The sequence below is a fragment of the Cryphonectria parasitica genome, assembly GCF_011745365.1.
Source record: "Cryphonectria parasitica EP155 unplaced genomic scaffold M406scaffold_4, whole genome shotgun sequence".
Lineage (NCBI taxonomy): Eukaryota > Fungi > Ascomycota > Sordariomycetes > Diaporthales > Cryphonectriaceae > Cryphonectria > Cryphonectria parasitica.
The window spans coordinates 4,644,421-4,670,555 of NW_024468912.1; the positions used below are offsets into that span (position 1 = coordinate 4,644,421).

Sequence of the window (26,135 nt, forward strand, 5' to 3'; positions counted from 1 at the left end):
GTCCTGAAACTATACGAACGTAGGATGCGGAAGCGGAATTCAGAAGGTGCCCGTGCTTTTGCACCTGTGTTTATCTATCTGTTACGGATGCATGTCCGGCCGAAACCCAGCGGAGTCGGAGAAATCTTGTCGAAGTCCAGAGAGTCAAATTAAACAATGCAGTGACAAAGGGTCCCTGCGAACCTCGCTGCCTGAAAGTAATCACTCGAGGCCTATAAGCACAGGGTGAGAGGGAATGTCTTGAATGAACCCAAGTGCATACAATGGCAGCTCTTGTGTACTGTTGCGGCTGTGGCTTTGCCGCTTGGGTTCACTCGGAATCACGCAAGGTACTGTCGATGACTTTAAAAACTTGTCGCCCGGCGGAGACTCCGGTGCTTCGCGTGCCGTTATGCGGTATGAGGGAATGAGCAGGGTTCTTATGTATTCTCTCATCCAGGGGTGTCATCCTTCATTGGCAACCATGGAATGCTCTCGGCTTTAGGTATCCTAGGGGCATAATCCCGCTGTACTCGACGCCAGTCATAGGAACAAAGACAGATGTTGGCGCACTAAATGTGGATAAAGCATTTCCATGATTACATACACTGTGGCATATATAGAGTATGTGTAAGTATATATGTCTCAACAGCCTTATCCCTTCTGAAATCTTGCAATCTTGCCAGCTTGCTCAACGTCACATCACTGCGCCCAAACCTGAATCAACGACGCGGTGCCTTCTCCACTTCAACATGGCGTCAATAGCCTCACAGATCCCTGTCGTCATCGCATGGCCACTTTCAGCGGTATGTAGGAAATACTTCGCCTTTCTTCTTTCTTTTTTTTTTTTTTTTAAAAAAAAAACCCCCAGTCTCGTTTGAGATTGTCTCTATTCACCAGGCACTGACAGAGGACATCTACTCTGAAATAGCTAGTCGGATACTTCCTCTTTAGCTTCATCTACAACATCTACTTCCATCCGCTGCGTAACTATCCTGGGCCTCTGCTATACCGTGTCTCCAAGCTTCCTCGCACATACAGTATATTCAGGGGCGAATGGTCGCGAGAACTGCTCGGCCTTGCTGAGAAATACGGCCCCGTCGTCAGGGTAGCGCCCAACGTCCTTGTATACACCACTTCGGATGTCTGGAAGGATGTCTACGGTCACCATAACGGCGCCGATGTCAAGGGCGAGGAGTTTGGGAAAGATCCACACTTCTACAGAACCAAGGGCGTCGAACCCAACATCTTGGCCGAGTCACGAGACAACCACGCCCTCATCAGACGCCAGTTAAGCCATGGCTTCAGCGAGAAGTACCTCAGGGCGCAGGAACCCATCATCAAGGGTTATGTCGACATGTTCATCAACGGCTTGCGGGACCGATGCGTCGCTGATGAATCATCGGAAAAGTCGGTGGCCCCGACTAAGAAAACAGCCTTTGATATGCGGCATTGGTTCAACTTTGTCACGTTCGATGTCATTGGCGACCTGGCCGTCGGTGAGCCGTTCGGATGCCTGGAACAAGGAAAGCTCGATGAGCGCGTGGCGTTCATTGAAAAGGGCATCCAGACGGGCAGTATTGCGTTTGTCCTCAAGGACATTGGGCTCGAGCGATGCACACAGTGGCTGGCCCGCAGGCTCGTCACGTTCAGACGCACGGTGAAAGACAAGATGTCGGCCGTGCTTAGACGACGCATGAGCATGACTATGGAGAGGCCAGACTTGATCGAGGGACTACTGAAGAAGCAGAAGGATTGGGTAAGTCGAGACTCTCTGATCAAGATGCTATATTTTGATGTAATTGACTTGGTACTGACTGAACCAGGACATTTCATTCGAAAGACTGAGGACCAACACTACGTTTCTGTATGGTTTCATCCCTGAGTTCTTCCTAATTTTCTTTCTGGTTATTCTTTTTTAAAAATTCTATCGGTCGCTCTTCTCTACTTAGGCTAGATGTCAGCGCTGAAAGGACAAAAGCTGACGTGTTGTCAATAGCATCATTGCCGGTTCGGAGACCACGGCCACGACCCTGGCCGGCTGCCTCTTCCTCCTTCTCAAGAACCCTTCCGCCCTGGACAAGCTGAAGAAGGAGATCCGCTCTACCTTCCAATCTGAGGACGAGATCACTTTCGCATCTGTGGAACGTCTTGACTACAGTACGTGTCGACCAAGTTCATTGGCATGCTAGCGGCCCTGAGCTTTTCTCCCCCAACCTTTTTACGCAACAGCCTTGTGGCCCATAGCCTAACTTCAATACCTGCAGTGATTGCATGCTTCAAGGAGACCTTCCGCATGTATCCACCCGTGGCTGGCGAAATGCCCCGCGTCGTGCCCAAGGGCGGTGGGCACGTAGCTGGCCAGTTCGTTCCCGAGGGCACTACTGTGGCCGCTGCCCAATATGCCATGTATAATACAAGCAGAAACTTCAGCGACCCGTTCAGCTTCAAGCCTGAGCGATTTCTTGAGCCCGAGAAGTTCCCTAACGACGATCGGAACGCTCTGCAGCCGTTCAGCTCTGGCCCCAGAAACTGTATTGGCAAGAAGTAGGTTTCTCAAATTCGTTTACAATCATTCTGCCCTCCCTGCTCTTAGTCACCATTTATCGTTGGTGTGGTCTTTTGTCACGCCACTTACGGACCGCTCTTTACCTGCGTGGAACTTGGTTTTTAGGCTGACATTATGCAACAGTCTGGCATATGCTGAGCTGCGCACGATGATGGCCCGTCTCATTTACAACTTCGACCTGGAGTTGGTCGACCCAGACGACGATTGGATGAACCAAAAGGTCTTCTTCATTTGGACAAAGCCGCCTCTGAATGTATACTTGACGCCCGTCGAGCGATAATCGATAAGGGAGGGATTGGGAGGGGGGGGGGGTTAATTTCTTTTTGAAGACAAGTGGAAATAGGATACACGAAGGAAGTTAGGGCATGGCATTGGCATGGCATTGGCATGGACAGCAGTTATGTGCGGTTTGGGCTTTGGGATTTCTGGGACAGTTTCTGAGCGTAGGCTTCTATTATAGTAGCGTCGTGGCAAAAGCCTTCCATCATTTTTTAGTTTTATGACTCTGCTCTTTCAAAAACCTTGGTAAAATACCAACCCTGTTGTGGATTATTCATGCATTCCGTGTTGATTGTTGAGGTACTCCCAAAGCCATTACAAACACGCTTCTGGTCGGCTTTGGAAAGCTAAGATGTCCGTCTCAGGTCTTCTCTACAGTGCTCCAGATCCCCCACGCTGAGCCCGAAATCATTGACTGCTAGTAAGCACCATGATGTGGTCAAAACAGGAGAAAGTCCGATCAAACTCATAGAGGAGACTCTCTTCCGTAAATAAATATATATAAAATATTATATCATCTCTCTTTCGCATGTCTCATAACATCTTATTTTGAAAATGACGCTATTCTACTACATCCTACCAGCAGCAACATCCTGAAGCACTTCTCTCCACGCCGCGTCCGCATCCTCTACATCCTCCAGCTCATGTCTATGCCCAAGGATCGAATCAAGAGGAAGATTCTCCAAGGCCACGCGGATCAGGCGCGCAGCCATGAGCTCACCGTGCTGGTCTGCAAAGGCAGCAAAATCCTCCTGCCGATGAGGACTCATATGGGTGACCACGCGGGCCAGAGCATAGGCAGGCGCCATGCTCAGCTCGAACGCATTGCTATCAGGACGCTCAGAGGCAAAAGTGTCAATCGCAGCAGAGAGCCAGACGTGCGTGTTAAAAGGAAAAGGGCTGTCGTCAGTCTCAAGGTCTCGGCCGTAGATCCTGACCTTACCTGTCCTCCCACGGAGGGACTCCCGCAGGTGGTGGATTGGGGTACCGTACATCACTCCTGGAAGGGCCATCAGAGGGGCAAGCAGCTCCTCACGGGAGCTCGGGAAGACCCAACGTCTGCCGGCGTCAAGCGGGACACGCACCAGCGGTGCGGCCATCTCGCCGCTGGACCCCGAAGAGACGCCGTCGTACAGCGAGTCGGGGGAACTAGATGGTTCAATTTTGGGCTGGAGCAGGGCGGTTGGAGACAGCAGCTGATCGTAAGGCTCAGGACCCTGGCGGAATATTGTGCGGCCGAAGGTGTGCAGACGCTTTGGATCTTGTGGGTCACCAACTGGCACATCATATGCAACTATGTTGAATCCCATGCGTTCTGACGTGAAGAAAGACATGAGGTAAAAGACAATCCTGTCAGCTCTGGTTTCGGGGGTTTCATCTGCAGGAGCACCTCGGCTCCAGTAGTCTCTGCTGTCCTGGTTCTTCAGTTCGGCTGGCTGAAGGAGGACGGTCACGGACTCTCCGAAGGAGAACTCGAAGGGCAATACCCAGAGCAATCGATAGAAAATGTTCATTGCTTGCCAGGCAAAATTATTGCCAGTAAACTACAAACATGTCTGTGTGAGCACATTCTGAGGAACAACAAGAGGAGAGAAGGAAAGAAATAAAGAACAAAGAGAGAAAAAGGGAAAGAAAGACGGGGCTCGATATTCACACTTACTCGTTCACCTGTCTCCATATCGCGATTGATAATCTGCAGACCAGAGATGTAAAGCACTTCATTACCATTGTCCCCGAGCTGGTCTCGATATAGGTCGTCGACCTCAGGCCGGGGCTGCCCATTCTGATCCCAGATAGCCTGCAGCGACCATGCAAGAGGCTGGCCCCAGCTACGAATAGCCTTGTTCCCCTTGAGAGGAACTCGGAGCCAGTCCTTGGCCCACTGGTCTCCTGCGTTTGGGTGTCGGGCATTGGGCTTGATGATCCGCCAGGCTACGATCTGGCCTATGCGCCGGTCCGGCTTCCCCTCTCGCAGCAGGTAGATCTGGGCACAGTAGAGCAGCCGGGTCTGCCAGCCAATGTCATCGGTGCTGACTTCGAGGTGAACGCGGAGTATCGCCGGTTCGTGTTTATACGTGACGCTGGCGAACCCCACGGCGTCTGCTCTCTTGACGGGGGTGCGAGGCTTGCTTTCCGGTGGGGTGAGCGGTGCAACCTTGCGAGCAGGCGTCGGCGGCGTACGACGATTCGAGCGCGGGCTAGCATTTCTGGAAACTAAGATCGGTGCAAGGCTTGGGTCTAGTGCAATGAGTCCGTTACGGAGTTCGTCATTTACTACCTTGATAGGCTTACCGCGCTTCCTTCCTTTCTTCCAGAGAGAGTCAGGATCAAAGGACGGATCCACTGGCAGTGGCTTCTTGTTCTGCGATCGAGTGACACGCATTTTGAGGGTTGTTGTATATAATTACTTATTTGTCAGGGGTGGCCCCTAGGGAATGATTAATTCAAAGTCGAGAGGCGTTTCGAGTCCAGAGTCTGAGTATGAAGTGATCGAACATTCAGATTCTCGGAACGATCTCGACGCGAATATAAAGCACAGAAGATGTCCATTGTGTTGGCTTACCAGGTCGGTTGCTTTGCTGCAACAATAAAGCTAAGAATACAAAGTAGTTCACTTGTCAAGATGAGATAATGGAAGTCATGAACAATAGATGCTTTCAGTCATCCCGCTCTTTTCTTCTACTATGACTTTGTACAACTCCTTCGCATCCTTTGTTTGGGGAGCATTGGCACCCGCTGGGGATGCTTCTTTGTGCAGCTTTGCTATACATGTATTCCCTTGTCGTAATAATGGAAGACCATGCCCTCATTGCCTTTGCTTAAAGAGCAATCCCGCATTTCGAGTAACAATAGCAAAGATGATGACGGCCAATCATATAATGGTCACGACAAAGAGGGGGATCAACAATGGGCAGAACTGTGGCCATTGTCTGACTTCTCAATAGCACACTCACAAAGAGGATTGTCCTGTCCGCCATTTAACGGTAATTGTGGTGCTCGATTGCGTCACAATAGACGGCCCCGTGTGAGAGTCGATGACTAGAGCCGCGTGGGACAGATGAAACTTTTGGCGAGTGGGACAAATGTAACTCAGACTCACTGGGAAATATGAGTCTGGTTCGGAGGGAATAAGGTGCCATAAGGCATCGTTTGTTATTTGATCTGGCGCGGCTCACAACTTCAAGGTCTCAGTCCACATGTCGTTGGCCTGGCCAAACCCCTAGAACAACTTTCAGTTCTAGCAGAAACGGAAAATATTGAGATAAGACGTCCTCAGTCACCAGTCAAGCTGACAAAAAGGCATACATGAAATTGTGCACGGCAAGATGGAAAGTTGGAAGAAACAAAAAGAAAAGAAAGGAAAAAAATAAATAAAAAAGTAATCGAAGATCGACGGGAATTGAGCCCGACGTGGGGGTCGAACTAGAAGCTATTGTTAGACAGTGTAATAACCACATCTTGACGAACGATTTGAACATACCCCACAACCTTGAGATTTTGTCAGAATCGGAAACTCTGTAAGAGTCTCACGCTCTACCGATTGAGCTAGCCGGGCGTCTTGAAGACGCTTTCGTGTCTGGTTGAGTTTCAGGGCCTGAAAAAATTCTTCATATGTCTTGTGGGTACGGACTGACTGGGCCCTGACTCACGGCGTCCGTCGACATCACATCCTGCCCCTGACCATCAACCCTGTCCAGTGGTCTTGAATTCCATACAACAGCATAAAATTCACATTTACAAGAAAAAACTAAGTTCTCTCGGACCGAACCACCTTCTTCAGACAGACTCCATCGTGACATTCAAACCGGTATCAGCCAAGTCACCGCCATGCTCCAGCAACGCAAATGTATACTCGCCCTTCTCCAGCACCCACTCATCCCAGCGGTTGATGATTGTCAGATAGCGGTCGACCTCAAGTTCCATGCTGACGCTGACCTTGTCCCCCGCGGCGACATCAACCCGCTGAAACGCGACGAGCTGCTTCACCGGCTGCACGATGCTGGAGACCCGCCCGAGGACGTACACTTGGAGCACATAGCTTCCATCGATGACACCATCATTCCTTACTCTCGCTGAAAAGGCGATGGTATCCCCAGAGGTAAATACGAGTCCTCCGTCCTGGCTGCTGGCGGTGAAGTCGGATACACTGAACGAGGCGAAGGAAAGCCCGTACCCGAACGGATAGCACGGCTGGGACCCGACATCGAGATACTTGATCTTCCTGCCCAAACTCTTGTAGTTGTAGTAGATCGGTATCTGTCCGACATGCCGTGGAACACTCACGGGCAGCCTCCCCCCAGGATTGACCTTGCCGAACAAGACGTCAGCGATCGCCTGTCCGCCGCTCTGCCCAGGAAACCAGGTACTCAGGACTGCAGCGCTCTGATCATAGTACTCGGCAATGGCGAACGGTCGGCCGCCCTGCAGCACGAGGACGACGGGCTTGTTAAGGGCGTAGATGGCTGTGGCAAGTTTGTCCTGGCTAGGGGCGAGGCCCAGCGTGGCGCGATCACCACTCTCGCCGTCGCTGTTCCAGGCGGCGCCCACGGCGAGCACGATGACATCTGCGGACTCGGCAAGCTGCACAGCCTGGGAGACGGCATCGTCGGCCGGGTCGCTGCTGACGAGGTTCCAGAACAGCAGGAGCTGCGAGTTGAGAGAGACCACATTCTCCGTCTTCTTGTAGAGGTTGAAGGCTTGGTACTCGATGCGAATATCGTAAGTCTCACCCGCTCTGAACATAAACGGAGCAGAGCCTTCAGGTGGAAGTGTGCTGTTCACCTGGATGTAGTCAAACTGCTGAATGTTGCCCAGGATGTTATTGTCGGCAGTCAAAGGATTGCCCCACGATGTAACTGGGTTTCCGTTGACGAAGAGCTTCGATGTAGTATTGGCGCCGACTGCCACACCGATCCAGCCGTTCGTGTCGACATCTACAGGTGAGGTCAGGCGGCCCTCCCATATGGCGCTGAAATTGTTGGACGGCAGGCCCGGCGGTGGATAGATGCCCCAGTCCAACGCAGGGACCTCTGTTCTGGTAACCGTAGGGTTACTGAAGTTGGTGGTTGCGAAATATGTTACCTGCAAACCTCCAGGCGTCCCATCGGGGGACGAAAGAAGATACGGAGGAATAACGTATTGGGCGTTGTATTCCCAGGTATTGGCTCCCCAGCTCGATACCAGCTTGAAGGGATGTTCTGGATTCTCGCTGTACGCCAGCAAAGCCTGACGGATTGTGTTGGCATTGTCGGCTGGGTATTCACCCCATTGACCTGAGTAGTCGCCATAATTTAGCACATCAGAGAAGGGCCCGATGAGGGCAACTGTGGATATGTTTTGCTCCACAGGTTTGAGGGGGAGCGTGGCGTCTCTGTTTTCGAGCAGAACGATACTCCGCTGGCTGGCTTCCAGAGCCAGACCCTTGTTATCCTGGACGGTCTGGATAGGATCGGTGCCTTCTGAGATGAAGGGATTCTCGAATAGACCAAGGTCCCACTTGACTCCCAAGATTGACTGTACATGAGATTGAAGTGTCGACAGCTCGAGCGAGCCATTAGCGATCAGCTCTTTGGTGGTGTTGAGGAGAAGCTCGAGAGGCCAATCATAGAACTGTATCATCCCACCCGCCTCGTACCACTGCAGAATCGCATCGGCTGGCGAGCTCGCGACCTGATGCACGCTGTACAGCTCGTTCATGCCGGTATCATCAGCGATGACGAAGCCGTCAAAGCCCCAGTCCTGGAGTGCCCGATACAACTTGGGATTCACATGAGAAGGAATATCGTCGAACTCATTGTAAGACATCATGACACCCCTGACGCCACCAAGTTGCACGACGGCCTTGAAGGGAGTGAGGAGGTCCTGGAAGACCTGCCGATTCCCATGGCCCATGAAGGGAGCGGCATTTCTCCCAGCCTGCGGTGCGCCATGTGCGGCAAAGTGCTTCATGACGGGCACCACAGCATCCGGCTCAGACCAGGACCCGTTTTTAGACAGCCCAGACGAATAGGCGACGCCCATGTGCGACGTCAACACCTTGTCTTCGCCCCATGCTTCCTGCATCCTCCCCCACCTCGGGTCCTGGCCGATGTCGAGCACCGGGGAGAAGCAGGCGTGGATGCCAATGGACCGTGCCTCGGTTCCGATGGCGCGTCCGACGCGGTAGACGAGATCCGTGTCGAAGCTTGCTGAGAGGCCGAGGCTCTGGGGAAACATGGACTGCTTGAAGGAGCCGACGGCATGGAGGCATTCGCCAAAATGCATAAAGGGCACCTTGAGGCGTGCCTTGTCCAGGTTGAGCTGCTGCACCTCGTTGTAGTGGGAGGTGTTGAGGGAATACCAGTCGTGCATGTGGCCGACGGCGGAGGCTGGGCTGAACCTCATCGTGTAGTCATAGAGCTCGTCCCTGGACTCAACCCCGACGATGTCGTCGCCAAAGGTCAGATGCAGCTGTAAGACCAGATCCTCGACTGTCATGTTGGCCACGACGGCGTTGACGAAAGCATCTCTGCCCAGGGTGGCGCCGTGAACGCCCGTGTCTGGGTTCCATTGCGTACTTGGATAGGGATAGGATGGTAGTGGTTGTTGTTGCTGTTGCTGTCGCTGCAGCCACTGATCTGCCGAGGTGCCTTCTCCTATGAACAGGACCAGAACCAGCAGGCCAAGCCAAGAGGCCGCAGTTGAGAGAGCCATCTTGGTGGTTGTGAAGGGCTCATTCTGCTTGTTGTTGTCGTGCTTGACACGGCACAGGTTGGGGAAGCAACAAGTATAGTGCAAGTTGCCATCATGTTGGATCAACAGTGAGCAACGTTACAGTCCGAGGCTAGCTTGGACGGGGTCTCGTGTGATCCACCGGACAATACAGGGCCTGTCAAGCATTCGAAGGTGGAGTTTTGTTCCCAAGTTTGGTGATGCCGTCGCCGGCGCGGCGATAACACTGGGGGGTTGATGCGGGGGAGAGATTTAGGCCCTGCCTGGGCATGGCGTGGCAGGGGGTCGGTAGTTATGACCTGGAGTCACCGTCTGTTTAGGTGCTAGGGTTGTTCTATCCCTCCACTGTCTGGACTTTTTATCATACTTCTTTTTTCTTTGATGTCAAGATTTCAGGTGTTACGGCAGACGAGAATACCTTGGATATGTTTTCTTTCTCTCTTTTTTCTCTTCTAGTAATGTAAACAAGATACTGTAGTTTCTAAGATGAATCGAAACCACCCAGTCTAGGATTCAACACCAACCCAGACGCCGTATGCCCAATGTACTGTGCCTCTGAACAATATGCATCGCCCCCAAACATCATCTACTCCTCGCCGATTTAAACACGAGGGCCACCCGTGGTTGTTGTGGTCGATGCTCCCGGCCCATGTCGTGCGCCAATGTTGCTGTCCGCCGCCTTGGCCTCCTGCATTCCCTTGTCCGCCAGTGCGCGGTTCTTTGTCTGAGACGCCGCGGTCTGCGGGTGGTTAGAGCCTTGGTCGAAGAGCTCGTCGGTTGCTTCCATGGCGGTGCCGCGAATGGCGTCGCCTGCGCCCTTGATGCCCTTAAGGCCGGACTTGATATCCTCGACTGCCTTGACCATCTTGAAGGTTCTTCGGTGTGCTAAGGGTGTGGTTGAAGGTTGATGAATATTCGATGTGGATGAGGAGTGTCTTGGAGGATGGTTGTATTTCTTTAGGAATACAGTAGGCGGCGTTCGTGGGAGTGAAAATAATTGTCAGGAGCTTAGATTCAATGTACGAATGCGGACACAGGAATCAAATCATTGTGCCACAGCTGTTTTATGCCAAGGAAGCTTATATCCAACTGCATTTTATAGCTGGGCAATCGTATTGCAACGGACAGCGTATGATGTCATGTCCATCATCCTAGCTCACCCCGCCCCCGACATGTGCCGTCGCAAGGCTTGGAAGTCGAACGACGCCACCCTAAGTGAGAAGTTCCCAGTAACATTTTACCGCTTTCTAGAGAACCCATCGAGTATTAGTGCCCATATTGCTATGTTAGCCTAAGCGTTTTGACCGAAGGTCTGACGCTGGCCGAAGACTAGCCGCAAGACCTAAAAGCCAGAGGATGCATTCCCTTCTTCTGAGACATCGACCTCAAGCCTTTGGGCAAGAAGAGAACTAGTAGCTTATCTAGGCTCTTCAAAGTCTACGTGATGAGACATTATCGAATTCAATTGACGAAAAATGATGTACTATGAATACGCTGACGTCAACGTGTGGCCGTTCCTTCCGGGAAAAAGGTGTTTACCCAGCGACCCCGTTTTAGGTAATTATGGGGGTTTATCTAATTTAGCATTCCATCGAAATTTTATATACGAGTCTCGTCGAAATATCAGAAGAGGATTCTGCATTCCCAATGGCTGAAAAGGGGAGGCACCGTAAGGCTCCATTTGAGTCTTTGAACTATCATAAGAGGATTCTGGCTTCCACTGCAAATGGCTGAAAAGGGAAGGCGTCGCGAGGATGTCACGCTCGACAGGGATTGATTAGGGACTAAGTACTTCACCTCGAAGGACAGTAAATCATGACACCTCAGCTTATCCGACTAAACAACTCGAAACACGGAGCATGTGAGCATAGGACGAGGACGAAGGAGCTGAGGTCGCTGAACAAGATATCCAATTCTCAGCAGATTGCATGTTGCATGTTATCATCATCTCTTTTTTTTTTTCTTTTTTTTTCTTTTCTTTTTTCTACCCTTCTTGTTCTTCCTCCGCTTCCCTGCGATTCTCTTCCAGCAAGGTTCACGTGCAACAGTACTAAAATTAACTGTTGACAAGCAACACAATCGCAAGAATGGAGGAATACGATGTTGTGATCATCGGTGCCGGTGCATCAGGCATCAATGCGGCCTACAAAGTCCAGACAGAGATGCCAGGCGCCCGCTTCACCGTGCTCGAGTCCCGAGACACCATCGGCGGGACGTGGAACTTCTTTAAATACCCCGGACTCCGCTCAGACTCGTATCTCACAGGCTTTGGCTTCAGATGGAGGCCCTGGAGCGAGGAGAAGGAGATCGCAGATGGTCCGATGATCCAGAAATACCTCGAGGACTCGGTCGCGTGGGCCGGTATCGATCAGCATATCGAGTTTCAGCACAGGGTGACCGGCACCCACTGGTCGACGCCAGAGAGCAAGTGGACCGTCGAGGTCGATGTGGATGGCGGCAGGTCCAAGAAGACGCTGAAGTCGACATTTCTATTCACATGCAGCGGCTACTACGATTATCAGACGCCTCTCCAAGCGGCCATCCCGGGCATCTCGAGCTTTCAGGGCGAGGTGGTGCACCCCCAATTCTGGCCTGCGGACCTCGACTACGCCAACAAGCGCGTTGTCATCATCGGCTCTGGTGCCACGACCATCACCATCTTGCCTGTGCTGGCCAGGACGGCCGCCCATGTCACGATGCTCCAAAGGAGTCCCGGCTACGTCATGCCGCTGCCGTCTGCCCCGGGCCACATTTTTGCCCTGCGCAGGTGGCTTCCGAAAAGGATCGCCGACAACATCAACTTTTGGAAGGATGTCCTGATCCAGTCACTCATCAGGTTCCTCTGCTTGGCCTTCCCCAACTTTGCCCGCAGGCTGTTCATCAAGAGGATGGCGAAACAGCTCGAGGGCTCAGGCATTCCGGTCGACCCTCACTTCACGCCCCGATATGACCCCTGGGCTCAACGGCTCTGCGTCTGCCCGGATGGCGACTTTTACGATGCACTTAGGCAGCCGAATACCGACGTTGTGACGGATCACATACGGACGGTCACGGCGTCTGGGATTGTGACAACATCGGGAAAGACAATTGATGCTGACATCATCGTGACGGCTACTGGTCTTCGAATCCTCATTTTGGGCGGCGTAGATGTCACTGTGGATGGACAGAGGGTCAACATTGGAGAGAGATTTGCTTGGCGTAATTTCATGCTTGAGGGTGTTCCGAACAGTATGACGCCCCCTTCTCCTTCCAACCCCTTGTTCCTGACCTACCAATGCTCGTGTCTACTGACGAAACTTTTGTGCAGTGGCGATGGTGATTGGGTATACAAATATGTCCTGGACACTTGGCAGTGACTCATGCCTACGGCTCATGATGCGTGTCATCAAGCACATGAAGAGTCTCGGTGCTACGGCAGTGAAGCCTGTAGTGGAGAACAGAGAGTCCTTGGTCGCTGAGCCGATCATAAGCATGAAATCCACGTATTTTCTGGTGGCACACGACAGGCTGCCCAGGAAGGCCGGCGTCGACCCGTGGGACGAGAGGAAAGGCTACATACCGGAGTCTTTCCTGGCATGGTTTGGGTCTATCAAGACTCTGACGAAGGGTTTGGAGTTCACGGTGCCCGGGCGTGGTGAGAATGGTCGGGTAATACAGACGATGTCACATGGACTTGCAAATGGCAAAGTCAATGGAAAGGCGGACTGATTCGTTGGGTTCACATGGTGGTATGCTCTTATCGTGGAAAGCAGACCCTACCGCAGTATTTGGTCTCGTCCTACACCACGCAATTTTAGACGTCGCAGATCAGGCCTTTTGCAGGAGGTCTCTTGGATGTAATACCTACTACTATGTTACCGATCTATCCAATATGCCCCTGTTAATATGCTAGAGATTTGAAATTCGCAATGCAACAACACGTAATCTGTCCTTCAGCCTCATCAAACTTCTGATGCTCCTTGCACACAAACTTCCAAGCATAGGTCTCATCCTCACAGACTAAAACATTATACTTCTTCTTTCATTGCCACCGTTCCCATTTCCATATCTTCTTCAGCAATCCCCCCGTCTCCATCCAGCCCTCTCTTCTTCTCATCTCCACCCACCTGCAACCCATTCTCCCTCCTCCCCTCCCGCCGTCTCTGCTCCGCCACCTTCCTAGCCAGCTCCTCCTTTCCCTTCCTGAGCTCAATACAGAACCTCGAGCCCGCCCGCAACCTCTCTCCCTTCCAGATGAACACAAAAGGGATGACACACATCAGACAGCTCAGTCCGCCCAGGAGGCTGCAGGCGCCGTCGATGCCGAGGCGGTTGAACATGGGCGTCGCGGCAAAGGGAAGGACTGTTGCCAGGAGGGATCTGGAGCAGGACGCGGCTGCGTTGGCGGAAGCGGCGTAGATTTCGTAGGCGTCGGTTAGGTAGTTGAGCTGTTGTCAGGATGAGGAGGTCAGTGAGAGTCAGCACAAAGACATCGATCGCGAGGATTGAGAAAAGTATTGTGGGGAAGGGCAGCGAAGAAGAAAGATTTTCAAACAGGAGTGGGAGAAGAAAAGGAGGTGTCAACGGACCAAAGCCATAAAGATCAGCTGAAACCCCATACCAAAGGGGATCCCGCTCAACATCGGCACAAAGAACGGCACGCCCTCCCTCGACGTCCACCCCAGCCAGAATAACGAGACCACAAACAGCGGACCCCCGAGACACGCCAGCGGCAGCCGCCTGTACTCCTCGCGCCGTGTCCACGGCCTGTCCTCCGCCAGCGCCCGTCTGAGGTAAGCGTCCCACCCGAAGAAGACGGGCAGCGCGCACAGGGCCCCGCCGCCAATAGCCAAGAAACACAGGCCCTCGACGCCAGCGGAGAGACCGTACAGGTCCTCGTAGATGATGGGAAACGCCTGGAAGGTCATGTAGAAGATGGCGTAGCACAGTGCCAGGTAGACGCAGGTCGCCGACACGATGAGCTCGGTGAAGAGCATGCGGACGGGGCGCGTGAGGACCCGCGCTGCGAGCTGCCGGAGGTCGAGCTGCTCAAGCTCGTGAGGGGCGACGACAGTCGAGTCGGGGTCCTGGCGGCGGAGCTTCCGGGCGCGCTGGACGAGGATGATGGGGCCGGATGTCTCAGGCAGGAGGAGGAGAAGAGGAATCAAGGTTGCTCCGGCGTAGATCAGGCCGATCCAAAAGGTCCACCGCCAGCCGATGTTCGGGGAGCAGTAGCCTGAGATGATTGGTGCGAGGAGGGGGCCGAAGACGGTTGTCTTGAAATTCTAGTGGTCAACACGAGTCTCGGGGTTGTGTGAAGACAAGGGGCTGGAGAGGAGGTGGTCTGGACGGAAGGATGGAAGGAGTGGGGTGGTGAGCTCACCGCCATGAAAACGGCCATGGCTCTTCCTCTGGCTTGAGGCTCGTTATATATGTCTGCCAAGATGCCAGTGACGACGGCAATGGGCGCACTGGCAAAGGCGCCCACGAAGAGACGAAAGACAAGAAAAGCAGGCCAGTTTGGTGCGAGAGCGCAGGCCAGAGTCCAGAGGCTGAAGACGACAAATGTTGCAATCGTGAACCGTTTCCGACCAAATTGCTCACTCAGAGGTGCCCACATGATTGGGCCTGCATCGGCAATATTAGATGGGAGAACGACAGTGCGGCTTGCCAGACACAAAGAGGCCTACCGAAGACGTATCCTGCCACCAATACTGTTAATCAATAATAGATGGACACAAGAACTGAAATACTCTGGGGAGATAGACTGACCGACGAGAAACATGGAGATGGGCAGAACCTGCTGCGACGTCGAATTGACGTGCCACTCCTCCATCATGTAGGGGATAGCATTGCTAGGCAGGGAACTGGCCATTGTGCTGTTTACAACTGTGGCCATCGTCGTGACTACGATCGATGCTTTCTTTCTCTAAATGTCCAAAATGTCCAGTCATCAGTCTCTTGTTTCTGCTAGACAGCAGCGAGCACCACCCACGCCAGTCCAATTGTACGGATTCTCCGGATCGTCAGGCTCAAATGCGACGAACTTCCTGACTTCCTCCGACGACGTTATGCCGTGGCAGTCGTCGGCGACATTCTCGTCTCGGGTTTCTTCGCGGTAGCGAGATCTCGCATCTTGCTCGTCGATTTGGCTGATCTGGCTTATGATGCGCTGGAGACGACCTTCGCCTTTCCCTGAGCGTCAGTTGAGTCTGGGCCACAACGTGCAGAGCCATACGGGATAGGATGTACTCACGACTGTGCTGGGGCTCGACGTTGGCCCCAGGGCTTCTCATCTCGTCCATCTCAAACATTGGCAGAACCCGTAATGAGTTGAAGCGCCGAGGATAGGAAAAGAGGGTATCGTATAGGTTTTATGGTAAACTTAACCAGGAACAAGCATGCCCAAATACAGACCAGAACAACAACACATCTCGAGGGGAAGAGTTTCTGGGCAATTTGGTTGGCTCGAACTATGCATGAGAGGATAGGAGGAATATGTTGTATCCCCACACAGGCCGTTTGCAATCCCAGAGCCACTTTAAGGTTGGTAATTGCCGTAATCCGTACATCGGGGCCCCGCTTACATTTTTGGACATGTCGAAGGGGGTCGGGCTCGCAAGAAACCACGGCATGAATGGTTATTCAGGACTGAGGCCCGGGCACAAGAATACAAAGTATGGTTATTGCCGTGCACAAGGGAGTAAACCGAGCAGACTTGATTGGGTAAGACAGATAATCGGAGCCACTGACGCCCTAGTTTGTCATTAGCTGCATAGACCCGTCAATGTCGGCGCGCGATTGAGCACCGAGAGTAGAAGCGCCCCAGAGAGTTCTTCCTATGTCTCATGAGAGGACTCCAATCCCTTGAGGAGAAGACCAGAATGTGGGCGGGCAGAGAGGAGCTACCGGTCTGGGCGGATGTCACACCGCGTCGAGCGTCATGCGTGTCGTGGTCGGACGAGGATAGAAGGGTTGCGCCGCATGCAAGCCCCCACCGCCGGACCGCGATATCGGCTCCCGGGATCCATAATCCCAACCCAAGGCCTTAGGACATGCCGGCTCAAGTTCCTTCCCCGCAGTTTCGTGGTTGTCAAAAACACAGTATGCAGCTCGACAGCGGAGCAACACGCTTGTGATTCCATCATTACGCCCTTTTCGATGTCCTTTGGAAGGTTGACGCTCCGGCTATCGGCTGCAGTTGTCTGCTGACACTCAAGAGAGCTGATCCCTCAATGTCCCAATGTGTGTGTGTGGTGTGCGCGCGCGCGTGTGTACAGAGATGCTTCATTCTAGGTCTCCAGATTGATGCTCCGTCCAAAGCGGGCATACAGCTCGACCTTCAACTGCGACATCTCCTCTCGCGCCGTGTTCAGCTTGTCCTCGATCTCTGATATGTCCTCCTCAATTTTGGCCGTCCCCGTGCCGAGCATTTCCTGCGCTTGGGCCACCGTGACGTGGAAGAACGAGTCGCCAATTTTATATCTGTTGCGATACGATCCGAATTAGCTGTGCGTGTGTGCGTTAAGAGGTGCACAAATACTATGTTTGGTGTACTGACGGTATTGTGTCGTCCTCGTCTGCCAGCTCTAGCTCCATCGTGATATCGTCGAGCTCCTCTTTCTCCTTCTGTAGCATCCGTCAGCTCTTTGATCATACAGGAAGGGGGTACCCGGGTGTATTGCAGTGGGTCATCGTACATTCTTGAGCTTGAGCGCCTCCTCGTACTTTAGTTCTCGTTGGTGTAGCCGGCTGAACTTATTGATCTTGTCCTGGTCTTCCCTCCTGACCTCGACTTCGTCGCCGACGGCCTGCTCGTCCTCCTTTGTCAACTGTGCACACTACTGTTAGCGAGAAACCGCGGTCTCTTTGGATAGCATTTGACGGAGACCCACCATACGCCTCTGCATCTTGTCTGTCCTCGGGCTGGGATTCAACCGGGCTGGATTCAAGGATGCTGTTAAGGTTGAGGCTCAAAGTTGACGGGACAAGCCTTGGCCACGGATTTTGGAGCTTCCTAACAGACTGCGGGGACGGTGTGAAGACACAGTGTCTTACCGTCTCAAGAGACGGTACACCATGACGTCCCAGCACTGGCCTAGCTCGCTGTAACATCCCATAGCAAGTAAGGTACCATAGCACTAGTGGGTCTAGATACAGGGGTTGACACCAGCAGCTCCTCCTGAGAAATTCCTAACTCTTTCCCCGATTGGACGACGGCGCACTCAAAACGTCAACAAACCGAACCCTGGAGCTGAACACGCTTGGCCATTTCACATCTTCGCATCAATCATCAATCATCATCTTCCACATATCATCCGAAAAGATGCCGCCAGGACAGAAACTGTATCCACGAGGTACCGTCAAAAAGATCATCAAAGCACACTCCGGCCGCAGCCTCAGCAAGAACGTCGATATCCTGGTAGGGTAGCCACCTTCGCCTGAAACGCGTCGATGTGACGCAGTTTGCTGACCTCGATATATGATCGCAGATGTTCCTCGACTATGCCTTGTTTATGCAGACGTAAAACTCCCAGACAATCTGACATCCTACATGCCTCAATACTGACAGTCACTCTTCAGACTTGTCAAGGAGGCAGCAATCGAGGCAAAGCAGGGAGGAGAGAGAGGGATCACAGCAAGGAGCGTCAGGAAGGTCACTGGGGTAAGTAACATAGATGTCAAGCTCATTCAGCTCACGCGACATGGTGCTAATTCTTATTTACGAATAGGATGCACTCGCCAAGTTCAAGGGATGAGAGTAGATTTGCTGGCAAAATCATCGAGCAGGAAACCCACGAATGAGAGTAACGTGAGCAGGTGGCACGTGCCAGCCTCAATTGGGCAGCCATGATGCAACATTGATATGTATGTCATCCTTCATGGCATCCCAGAACAAACCTTCTATATGATACCCAAATATGTCAAATCAATCCAAATCATCTTCCAACAAGTGTTGCAATATTGTGTAGTGCTAGGTAAAGGGTCTTCAAGAGCAAGTAGGGGAGGAGCATGACCTAGCAGGCTCTATAACAGGTCGAAGTTGTGATGAAATGGATGCTAGCGATTAGCCATGAGCCACATCGAGCCATGTGGAGAAGCATGACTCTCTAAACAGCATGTAAGCCACTCACTATTGACAAGCTGTTGAGATGCAGATTGTTAAGTTGATTACTTCAGTCATGTAAAAGAAGCACTTCTCCAGTTTGTCCTGCACTACGTGATGTGTGTGGCCTGGCTTGCCTGGGTGGGTAGGAGCAGGGGCCTGAGGGGCTAGGCAGGTGCGGTGGGTGCTGATGGAGGTGCGGGTTCGGGTGCAGGGTTGGCAGCCCTTGCGATCGCCTTGCCTGCCTGCGACAAAATTTCCTACCTTTGTTTCTTGAACCTCTGAGACAACCTTGACCTATCTACTTTCACTGCCTTTACAACTCCGCACATCAACAACACACGAAGTCTTGTGCAGACAAGTCCACCTCTTTACTGCTGTTCTCCAACCTAAGAAGTCTTCTATTGACACTGCCAACACCACATCCAGGCCTTTGCCACCTCTCCAAGAAGCACCTACCAAATATTTTGTTCTCCGCAGCATACGTCGCCCAGAAGCACCGTGCCGACCTGCGTTCTACATACAGCCTGCAGACGAGTTTGACCAGACTGCCCTGACCTGCGTCTCGCCTGACTGCTCCTACTCTACTTTCCTACTGTTAACACCAGTCGTTCATAATGCCTGCTTCCACCGTCCAGAACCCACCCGCCCAGACCGAGTCTAAGTCGGCCAAGAAGAAGAAGGCCAAGGCTGCTGTCGCTGCCACAGAGCGCAACGACTCCCCCGCCCCTGGAGCAACTTCTTCTGACAAGGCTGTCTCGGTTGCTGGCGGCAACGAGGCCACCGAGAATGCCTACATTCGTGATCTGAAGAAGTATGGCGCCCTCAACTGTCTTCTATATACCCCTTCTGGCCTTCCTCGCTGACTTAGCCCTATAGGAATATTCGCAACACCAGCAAGAAGATCGTAAGCCTTGCCCAGCCAACCCCTCGTTCCTGATAATCCATAAGTTGAAGTCGCTGACATTTTGCCGGTAGTCGAACGCATCGAAAACCGAAGCTCTCATCAAGGAGAATAAGGACAAGTCCATCGAACAGCTCATCACCGCGAAGATCATCAACGCCGACCAGAAGCGACAGGTCGACAACAAGCCAGCCCTCGAGGCTGAGCTTGCCCGCTACGAGGAGCAGCTAGCTCAGGTCCAAAAGCTTGACGATGAGTGGCGCGCCATCGCCGCTTCTACTAAGGCTGACACGGAGAAGGCGTTGACGGACAAGTTCGAAAAGGAGAAGGCTGATGCTATAGCCGAGGTCAAGAAGCAGGCTGAAGCTGATCTCAAGAAGGCGGTCGAGGATGGGTTCTTAGTGGTCTCTCAGTTCCTGCGTCTTGTTGCGCAGAGACGTGGCGAGGCTCCTGGCTCTGAAGAGGAGCTGGACAAGGCGAACGAGGGCATCCTGGCCAGTGTTTATGGCGGTGACTCGACAGCTGTGGCATCCATGGTCAAGCTGTACCACGGCACTGATGATGCGACAACCAGCGTGACCGGCGAGTCCTTGCAGGTAACCTGTAAGATCAAAGAGCCATTAAGCATCATACAACGACCTAGAGGTACTGACCTGCCACAGACGCCACCATCAAGCAGCAGATCACCGACTCGTCGCCCGTCTCCGACCCGACTGAGCTCCCCGCGGAGGAGCCAGAAGTCGAACCCGTCCCCACTGAGTCGTCTCACCTGGTTCAGACCGACCCGACCATCGCGAACGCGGGTCTAACTGAGATCGATGCTGGCACCGACATCGCTCTGGCGAATGGCCATACTGAAGAAACACCGGCCGAGGGCGAAACATCGATTCCCAATGCGGACGTCGGTGATAGTGCGGCCAACGCTGCGGCGGAGAACCAGTGGGACGTGGGTAACGACCTTGCCGCTTCTCAGGAGTGGGTCGAGGTCCAGAAGCCCGCCGAGGCCCCTCAAACTGAGACTGCTCCCAACGCTCCCCCGGCCGCTCCCAGCTCTCAATCCTGGGCCGACGACCACCCTGAGCCCTCCACTTCTACCTCCACTACTGACGCCAACGATGGCTTCCAGTCCGTGCAGCGCAACCGTGGCCGTGGAGATCGTGAGGGAGGGTTCCGTGGTGGACGTGGCGGCCACCACCGCGGACGTGGTGGATTCCGAGGTGATGGCCACCACCGCGGCCGTGGTCGTGGTGGCCCTCGAGGAGGCCACCGTGGTGGTTTTCGCCGTGAAGAACACGTGAGCTCGGCATAGGGGACGCCTTGCTCATCGCGCCACCGGTGTGAACACAAGACGTCTAGACCAAGGGGCATGGGCTCAGGATCCCCATGTTGCCGCGGCTACCGCTCCCGTGTACAGCATCAACCGGTATTATCATGGCGTACTGACTACCCCTTTCATGAAGACACGTTAGCAAGAGATTCTGCGGTTAATTTGGACTCCATTCCATCGCCTACCGATTTTGTCGAGTTAGGGGACACCGAATGGCCTTTTTCAAAGTTGTGTCATGAGGGCTAGTGGGCCACTCTCGGATGACTTATGACGGGTCGCGCGATCGTTCATGGAGAATGAATACTGGGGAAGGTCATTTTCAACTTTTCTTCGCATGGAAAACGGTCTCATCTGGTCTTCTCGGTCTGCATAGCAATGGAATTAATAGGTACTGGCTGCATTTCAGGCTTGCCAATCTGCTTCTCCTCTGTTCGTACTGTGGTGATCCATGGTCCTCGTGCACTTCCTCTCGGCAGCAGCCACCGCCCCCCCCCCCCCCTTCCCTTCGGTCGCGTTGCAAGCTCTATGCAACTTATGGATAACTGGCCTCACAATGTCGAGGTTGTTTACAAGCGCGAGGCAAGGCAAGTTGTGTCAATGAATATCGCCCGAAGTCTCGAGTGCAAGGATAGGTGCATCAAAGCGCCACGTGCCTTCAACCAGTTGAATACGTGAACCAATTCCTTTAGCACTTTTCGATAGATTTCGGAGTGGCATGACTTTGTGGGGGTCCGAAAGAAGTCCTCATAAGGAGGCCCAATACAGCCACGTAGATGGTCAGCCAACAAAGGTATTCGCACACTGGGTATACGCACATCTTCAAGGCCGCTTCCAAATCACTACTAACTAGAACAAGGTAGCAGTACCCAACGGTGCCTCGATAATGCCGAGAATACTATCTCCACTGCGCGGGCGGAGCTCTCATGGCGGTGTGCACGACGGAATCGCCCCAACAGTTGTACAGGTTCGACTTGGCGGCCCCGGCCAAGACAACCTTGGCCACCTCGAAGTTTTCTACTTTGCTGCCCCGTGCAAGGGCGCCTCTCCCTCTCAATCATGCATGCTAGGGTCAGTACCTCCTCGAAGCAACATGGCGACAAGGTTCACGTCATGTGCTCGGGCGGTTACGTGTACTGCGCGGTTACTGTTGATGGATGGGTAGTTGACCTCAGTGCACCTATTTCTGAGCAAGAGCTGGACGATGTCGGCGTAGATATGCTTGCGGAGGGGATAAGTCGTGGCGATGTACTCTCTGGCTACAGATGACAGGTGTGGTGTCCCCTACGCTAACAGTGTTGGCGCTCGCGCCTTGTTTGCAGAGGAGTTTAAGAAACGCAAAGCAGCGTTCAGGACGGCCTCGTGGACAGCGCTGTGCAGTCTTCGTTCTATACGTTGATACTAGAGCGACTCTTGAGAGCTCGATCAGCCCTTCTGTCATTATGAAATATGAGATTGGCTATCTCTATATGAGACTACGTTAGCGAATGGAAACAACACATTTCTAGATATTATCAAGCAAAAGCCTCTAGGCGAAAGTTTCCATAAGTCCCTCTAAACTGCATGGCCCTTTATGGCAGCTTTCATAAGAATAGCTTTGCCCTTGTAGTAGATCATTTCCACAAGGATGAACCCTTGAGTTGAGATATTTACTTCTGCAACAACTTTGAGCACGTTAAATACAAGGTCCATTCTAACCTTCTCAGAGCCTCACCGAAGAAGCTAGATATTCTCAGGAGTGATGCGAAAGCAATCGTTGTTGCTAGACATAGGAATAAAGGTAGATCTGAGAGAGAAAAAAATTGAAACACAGAACAGACACTGTTTATGAAGAGCTTGTAGTTGTATTGTATCGAACTCATAAAGTAGAAAGAAATGTTCAGAGCTCACACTGGCAGCACTTATATGCTCTACGACTAGGCCTACGGGTAATTGAAGTTTTATTCATATTTCAATATTCCATCAAAGACTTCAAGAGTTATGTGTCATCTACAGGAAATGGAGAACAGTAGGTTCGAGACTGAGAATGTGAGGATGTAGTTGTGACTTAGTTTCCAACAAATACGACCGTAATCGCCCAGAAGTGAAACAAGTACAAACAATGCGGGGAGTGCTAACAGAAGAATCTATGAACATCGAAATACGAGAAATGACTTACGTCTCAATGATCTCGGCTGGTGTTGTTGAGGGAGGATGCGAAGAGGCAAGTATACCTTGAATATCATATCAAGGTCAGGATGGTAGTCATAGTTCATGTCCTTATTAGTTCCATAGAAAGAAAGAAAGAAAAAAAAGACTTCTGCATCTTGAGTAACATCAAAGACCCTAGAAAATCCCATTCTCATCTGCTTTGCAGTCAATCTAATGTTCATTGTGCAGCCTCGCTAGATGCGTGTAAGACGATTGGCTGTGCGGGGACGCCTTTCCTAATTCAGCTTTGAGGAGGAGGCTGTTGGTAGTACCGGCAATTCCTTTCACTGTTGTGTCGCTCTAGCGCGATTTCTCGACCGTGCGGTCCCGTCTCATGCGGCGTTAACAAGGAGGTAAGCGACAATATTCTATTTTGATCCGACTCTTACAGAAATCAGTCTTCAGGACAAGTCGTAGCTGCAGGGGCATCATATCGAAGCACAGAGTGACTAAGAACTGTAGAAGCTCAAGGCTATGCAACGTGAAAGAATGAATGGTGGATATCCATGTAATCCTATAGTCGAAGACTGATTTCTATACCCCCCCAGAATACTCCTTTTACTCCTGCAAATGATTCCATACTTTGAGACCCAAAGCTAATGTCTAACCCCTACAGATCGCTCCTTGGCGGCCATTTTACTCTCCGCTCGGCACGCACGTACAGGTTGGTCGGCCTGATCAGCTGGAACTGCGGATCGTAGTCAATCGCGCCCTCGGTCGCCAGAGAAAAGTGGTACCGCCAGACCAGCTTGGTCAGGAAAATGCGAGCCTCCTGGAGGGCAAAGTTGAAACCAATGCACATCCTCTGGCCCGTCGCAAACGGCATGTACGAGTTCCTAGGCCTGTTCTTCACCCTCTCCGAGTCCCACCTGTCAGGGTCGAACTCGGCCGGGTTGCCCCAGATCTTGGGGCTGTTGTGGATCTGGTGCAGGGACGGGACGACCACACTTCCCTTGGGCACCTTGTATCCACCGGGCAGGACGACGTCGCACTGCGCCGTCCGCGCCGGCTGGAAAGAGGGGTTATGCCGCCTCTGCGTCTCCTTCACAAAGTGGTCCAGGAACGTGAGCTTCGACGTGAGCTCGTCCGTCACCACCGTGTCGTCGGTGAAGCCGTTGTCGACGAGCTCCTGGAGAAGGCGCTCCTGCATGCCCGGGTAGTTCACGAGGGAGTAGATGAGCCAGGACATGAGCGAGCTCGTGGTGGTGAAGCCCGCGCCCGTCGCCACGACAAGAGGCTGCCAGGACTTGTTGGGCGGCATCTTGTTGCCTGCGTTGTCGGTCGCGCGGACCAGGTAGTCGATCATGTTCTCGGCCTTCAGGGCTGCTTCTTGAAGATCGAGATTCTCGGTGCCCGTGGATGCCTCTGCAAACACCTTCAGGAACAGCGCCTCCATGCGGTCCCGGATCGACTGCAGCCTCTTGGGATCTCCAAATGGGAGCATCGAGTACCAGTGCGGCAGGCTGGTGATCTTCTTCATCAGCTCCAGAGACTCGGCGATCAGCATGACCATCTCGTGGGGCGGGGCGTCGACGCCGGCGAAGTGGTTGAAGTCCATGCCCAGGATGAGCTTGCCCACGGCCTGCGAGCCCAGCTTCATCATGTAAGGGTATACGTTCCACGCCTCGTCCCGGTCCGCCAGCTCGTCAAACACCTTGAACGCTCCCTCCACCGTCTGGTTCATTGTTGGTGCGTAGTGGCGGACGGCTTTGGGGCCGAAGAATGGGGGCAGGAACTTGTGGGCCATCTTCCACTCCTCGGTCTTGGTGTCGCTTGTGAACACGCCCGCCTCCTGGTTCTTGATGGGGAAGAGGGGGTGTCCTTGTATGATCTCCTTGCTGAAGAAGTCGGACTCGGTGAAGACGATGGTCGCCAGCGCAGGGTCGTTGGTGAAGTAGTTGACAGTACCCATGTTGTTCGTCTTGAACAAGGGGCCGTACTTTTCAAAAAGCCGTGCATGGTTTCCAAGATGGTCGGGAAAGACTTCTAGGTAGTTGCCAACGTACGGCAGCCCTTTTGGTCCTGGCACCTCGTGGACTGCTTTGCCGTCAATCGTGATGGAGACGGGGCCATCCGCGTCCAGGACGTCGGCTGTCGATGTAAGGGCTTCATTCTCGCTCACGAATCCGATGCCTGGTAACAGTCAGTATTGATCATCGCAGTAGAAGAAGAAGAAGAAGAAGAAGAAAGGGAGGGGGGGACAAGGTGAACAAATGCCACTAACCCTGCGAATCGACGATTGCAAAATGCGATGCGACAAGTTGCCGCAGCCCATTCTCATCTATTGACGAGGGGACATCAATATCTTGTGCGGTGGAGACATCTTCCCCAAGAAGATAAAACTGTTTTGATGTTGTTGTTGGCCGCATGATTTATGTCTGAGTAATAGACGTTCCTAAGAGATAGTGAAGGTCGTGTGGTTGGCGATGAAAGGTAGATCCAACTTCCAAGGCTGTGTTGAGAAAATGGATTAATACTCGCTAAGAGGGTGAGTATTTTGATACATGTGTGGATTATCACTGCGAGAATCAATGGTGAAGCGACTGATTTATCTAAACTTCTTTTAAAGGGGCTCTTCAACGGCGTCTTTGCAGGGGTTACATATCATTCCATGCCATGCAGAGCCTCGCGCCCCGAGATGCAGAGGCTCAAGAGGCAAAGATAGCATAATTCCACACAGGTCCACTTGCCGAGGCGCAAAAGCATGTTGTGCGATCCATTCGTTCTGCGTAGAATTTTTTCTCTCTCAGATATCGGTCAAGGCGAGATATAAGCCGTTGTGGAAAGGGAGGGAAGAAAAAAAAAAAAGGATAGACCCGCAAAAATATAACGCAGATAGTGACGTAGGGCCAGTAATGCAGTAAGATTCTGGTGGGTAAACGTCTGAGCTGCCTCGGCAGCCCGGTCCGGAGTTCGATGTGAATCCCGGCCGTGAAGATCTACAGCAAATAGTAATTGTCATGTCATATCGTAGATACATGTGGTATGAAATTTTTGGCAGAGTGGAAACCTCTTGGCAGAATCAAGGGGGAATGATTTGCAACGTTCGGTTTTTAAGAGGATATCGCATATTATGGAGAACACATGGATGCCG

The 26,135-nt window shown here is 52.6% G+C and overlaps 10 protein-coding genes and 1 non-coding gene across 11 annotated transcripts; 4 read left to right on the forward strand and 7 right to left on the reverse strand.

Annotated features, from left to right (window-relative positions):
- Positions 1–731: 731 nt before the first annotated feature.
- On the forward strand, positions 732–2,828 carry M406DRAFT_339678 (putative cytochrome P450 monooxygenase; the record flags this gene model as incomplete). Its single annotated transcript, XM_040921471.1, has 6 exons — positions 732–736; positions 934–1,738; positions 1,806–1,846; positions 1,979–2,139; positions 2,247–2,526; positions 2,672–2,828. 6 exons carry the CDS (start codon positions 732–734, stop codon positions 2,826–2,828), a joined length of 1,449 nt encoding a protein of 482 aa, XP_040777445.1.
- A 568-nt stretch (positions 2,829–3,396) lies between these two features.
- Positions 3,397–5,210, reverse strand: M406DRAFT_68816 (uncharacterized protein; the record flags this gene model as incomplete). The annotated part of the gene is made up of 3 exons (XM_040925205.1): positions 3,397–4,371; positions 4,488–5,041; positions 5,120–5,210. 3 exons carry the CDS (start codon positions 5,208–5,210, stop codon positions 3,397–3,399), a joined length of 1,620 nt encoding a protein of 539 aa, XP_040777446.1.
- Positions 5,211–6,287: 1,077 nt separating this feature from the next.
- Positions 6,288–6,383, reverse strand: M406DRAFT_t56. Its single transcript has one exon. It is a non-coding gene; the product is annotated as a tRNA-Lys (tRNA).
- A 221-nt stretch (positions 6,384–6,604) lies between these two features.
- M406DRAFT_68817 (family 3 glycoside hydrolase) lies at positions 6,605–9,520 on the reverse strand (the record flags this gene model as incomplete). Its single annotated transcript, XM_040925206.1, has 1 exon — positions 6,605–9,520. One exon carries the CDS (start codon positions 9,518–9,520, stop codon positions 6,605–6,607), a length of 2,916 nt encoding a protein of 971 aa, XP_040777447.1.
- Positions 9,521–9,954: 434 nt separating this feature from the next.
- M406DRAFT_277387 (uncharacterized protein) lies at positions 9,955–10,403 on the reverse strand (the record flags this gene model as incomplete). The annotated part of the gene is made up of 1 exon (XM_040918314.1): positions 9,955–10,403. One exon carries the CDS (start codon positions 10,401–10,403, stop codon positions 10,140–10,142), a length of 264 nt encoding a protein of 87 aa, XP_040777448.1. The 3' UTR covers positions 9,955–10,139.
- A 738-nt stretch (positions 10,404–11,141) lies between these two features.
- On the forward strand, positions 11,142–13,246 carry M406DRAFT_346357 (FAD/NAD(P)-binding domain-containing protein; the record flags this gene model as incomplete). Its single annotated transcript, XM_040922182.1, has 3 exons — positions 11,142–12,766; positions 12,846–13,172; positions 13,227–13,246. Exons 1-3 carry the CDS (start codon positions 11,626–11,628, stop codon positions 13,244–13,246), a joined length of 1,488 nt encoding a protein of 495 aa, XP_040777449.1. The 5' UTR covers positions 11,142–11,625.
- On the reverse strand, positions 12,448–15,831 carry M406DRAFT_346358 (MFS general substrate transporter; the record flags this gene model as incomplete). The annotated part of the gene is made up of 8 exons (XM_040922183.1): positions 12,448–12,512; positions 13,734–13,965; positions 14,107–14,793; positions 14,901–15,145; positions 15,208–15,219; positions 15,290–15,446; positions 15,513–15,706; positions 15,774–15,831. 8 exons carry the CDS (start codon positions 15,829–15,831, stop codon positions 12,448–12,450), a joined length of 1,650 nt encoding a protein of 549 aa, XP_040777450.1.
- A 921-nt stretch (positions 15,832–16,752) lies between these two features.
- Positions 16,753–17,471, reverse strand: M406DRAFT_356358 (Prefoldin, subunit 4). Its single transcript, XM_040923425.1, has 4 exons — positions 17,413–17,471; positions 17,218–17,349; positions 17,079–17,146; positions 16,753–17,002 (listed from the first exon to the last, which is right to left on the reverse strand). Exons 1-4 carry the CDS (start codon positions 17,425–17,427, stop codon positions 16,810–16,812), a joined length of 408 nt encoding a protein of 135 aa, XP_040777451.1. The 5' UTR covers positions 17,428–17,471; the 3' UTR covers positions 16,753–16,809.
- A 372-nt stretch (positions 17,472–17,843) lies between these two features.
- On the forward strand, positions 17,844–18,276 carry M406DRAFT_339684 (uncharacterized protein; the record flags this gene model as incomplete). Its single annotated transcript, XM_040921472.1, has 4 exons — positions 17,844–17,939; positions 18,010–18,041; positions 18,101–18,182; positions 18,250–18,276. The coding sequence occupies 4 exons, from the start codon at positions 17,844–17,846 to the stop codon at positions 18,274–18,276; spliced, it is 237 nt and encodes a 78-aa protein (XP_040777452.1).
- A 964-nt stretch (positions 18,277–19,240) lies between these two features.
- M406DRAFT_290957 (uncharacterized protein) lies at positions 19,241–21,273 on the forward strand (the record flags this gene model as incomplete). Its single annotated transcript, XM_040918931.1, has 4 exons — positions 19,241–19,437; positions 19,503–19,530; positions 19,602–20,130; positions 20,190–21,273. 4 exons carry the CDS (start codon positions 19,241–19,243, stop codon positions 20,834–20,836), a joined length of 1,401 nt encoding a protein of 466 aa, XP_040777453.1. The 3' UTR covers positions 20,837–21,273.
- A 2,248-nt stretch (positions 21,274–23,521) lies between these two features.
- Positions 23,522–26,111, reverse strand: M406DRAFT_277399 (uncharacterized protein). Its single transcript, XM_040918315.1, has 2 exons — positions 25,266–26,111; positions 23,522–25,174 (listed from the first exon to the last, which is right to left on the reverse strand). The coding sequence occupies exons 1-2, from the start codon at positions 25,408–25,410 to the stop codon at positions 23,652–23,654; spliced, it is 1,668 nt and encodes a 555-aa protein (XP_040777454.1). The 5' UTR covers positions 25,411–26,111; the 3' UTR covers positions 23,522–23,651.
- Between the last annotated feature and the right edge of the window lie 24 nt (positions 26,112–26,135).